This window comes from Myotis davidii, unplaced genomic scaffold (assembly GCF_000327345.1).
Source record: "Myotis davidii unplaced genomic scaffold, ASM32734v1 scaffold898, whole genome shotgun sequence".
NCBI lineage: Eukaryota > Metazoa > Chordata > Mammalia > Chiroptera > Vespertilionidae > Myotis > Myotis davidii.
The window spans coordinates 593,525-595,495 of record NW_006289504.1 but is presented as its reverse complement, the minus strand read 5'-3'; the positions used below and the strand labels follow the sequence as shown (position 1 = coordinate 595,495).

General features: G+C 48.9%; 1 protein-coding gene across 1 annotated transcript in view; it reads left to right on the top strand.

The window, feature by feature from the left end:
• Positions 1-539: 539 nt before the first annotated feature.
• ALPK3 (alpha kinase 3) overlaps positions 540-1,971 on the top strand; it is a gene marked incomplete at its 5' end in the record, with an annotated part of 41,207 nt that continues 39,775 nt past the window's right edge. The window contains one exon of the mRNA XM_006761978.1: positions 540-598. Within this exon, the coding sequence (XP_006762041.1) occupies positions 540-598 (59 nt within the window). The remainder of the gene's footprint in view (positions 599-1,971) is intronic.

Below are 1,971 nucleotides of genomic sequence, written 5' to 3'. Positions count from 1 at the left end.
TTAACTGCTTTGTTTTTTCCCCTCTTCACTGTCCCAGCTGGTTTGCCTTGTGTGGCCTCTTTAACCGAACTTTAACACATTAATGGGTGTTCTCCAAGCCACCTGAATCCTTCCCAGCCTATTAGGGGATTTCCAGGAATTGGGGGCTTTTCTCCCTCAAAAGGCTGAGGGTTGAAGCAGGAGCTGCCCCCAGGCTGCTATGCTGTGGGCTGGAGAAGCGTGCCAGGCAGCTCTAAGCCCTTTCTTGGGGGCAGTGACTGAAGTGCCTGGGACACACCTTTCTCAAAGCGCAGCCCTAATGGGCTTTCTTTCTGCCTAAGCCCTAACCATTTCCCCGGACTCTGCTGCATTTAATGAGCTCCTGGTTTCAGATAGACTGGTGTCCGATGGTGAGGCCACTTGCTAACCGGAACAGGCCAACTAAGACAGCTGGTCCCTTTTAATAGAAAGGCCTCTGGGCCCTAGATGATGGCTGGTTAATACTTTGCAGACTGTTGATTTTGCCTCCTCCTCTCCTTGCTTTTTTGGCCTAATGATTCCATTTGCTGTTTTTGCTTAGCTTATCAAGCAGCCGGTTGTCTCTCCCCAGCTCTGGAAGGTAAATGCACATTGCATTACATTTCTCTGACTGCCTTTTTTCTTGGGTATGGACACTGAGGGGCCCTTGGGTGACTGCTTGTGCACTACTAACCAGGCTGCATGGAATGAGGGGAGGGCTGGAGGATGGGTGGTGTAGGATGTGAGAGGTACTCGCGTGAGCATGGGTCTCACGGCCACACATGATGCTTGCATGGACCATTTGAAAGGGGTGCAGGGACGCAGAAGTAGGCATGGGTTCTGAGATGCCTGCACTATATCTCTGTGCACTTGGGAGAGGCATCATGGAACCAGAACAGGGAGCCACCAGTCATGTGATCCACTTCTTCATCCTAGGTTTTCATGGTTTTTGTAACCACATATCTAGGTTTGACACCTCATTGTCTATCTTCTAACCATGGCTATTGCCTTATTTTTTTTTTCCTTCAGTCACTTAAGGCCTCCTACCACCTCTCATTCTGAATTTCCCTTTCCTTTGGCTCCTCTCTACCCCTGCAGACTATGAACTCTGTGAGGTGAGGAGACACCATGTTAGTATATTCTTGCATTAGCTCGTTCTCTGAATCTGCTGCAGAGCCAGGGCAGGGCCTGAACAGGCCACAGATGGGGTTTGCCCATTGAATGACTGCCTCCTGAGCTGGGGACAGCTCTTTACCCCTGACTATTATAATCAGAGTTGGGAGCATTTCTGGACTATTCCCACCACTTGGACCTCATCCCCATAGATTGGGGGAGAGTTTGCTATAATTTCTTTAAACAGAGAAGGATTTCTAAGTAGCTAATTGGTCTCAATAGCTAATAATGTCTACAGATGTGATTAGTACCTACCAGGTAGGTTTCCTTTGATGGGGAGAACAGTGAGGAACCTGGTTCTGGATGGAAGAAAGGGTATTACAACTAGTTCAAAGTGGAGCATGGTCACTGCTGAAAGAGACCATCATTTAAAGTTCATTTAAAGCAGGGTAAAATAACCATACCTAAGGTCAAAGTTAGGTTCCTTTGAACATTATGTAAACCACTGATTCTGGTGTTCTCTAGAGCAGCGGTCGCCAACCAGTGGTCTGCAGACCACTGGTGGTCCATGAGGTCTGAAAGATTGGCAACTGCTGCTCTAGGGAACACATGATTAGGCTGTGATAGCCGTATGAAGTCACAGAGTTGGAAGGATTTGGAGGTGTCAGGGTGGGAACAGACCACTTCCAGATGTGTGGACTTCCTGGCTTTCCAGGGGACTGGAAGCACACTGACTCCACCCATGTCAGAGTGGTTAGGGAGATGGGGACAGAAAGCATGTGACCTTCAGTGGAACACGACAGTGTCTGCAGTTATTGTCTGACATGCATCCAGACCCACTCCCCTGGAGGGCCTCCTCCA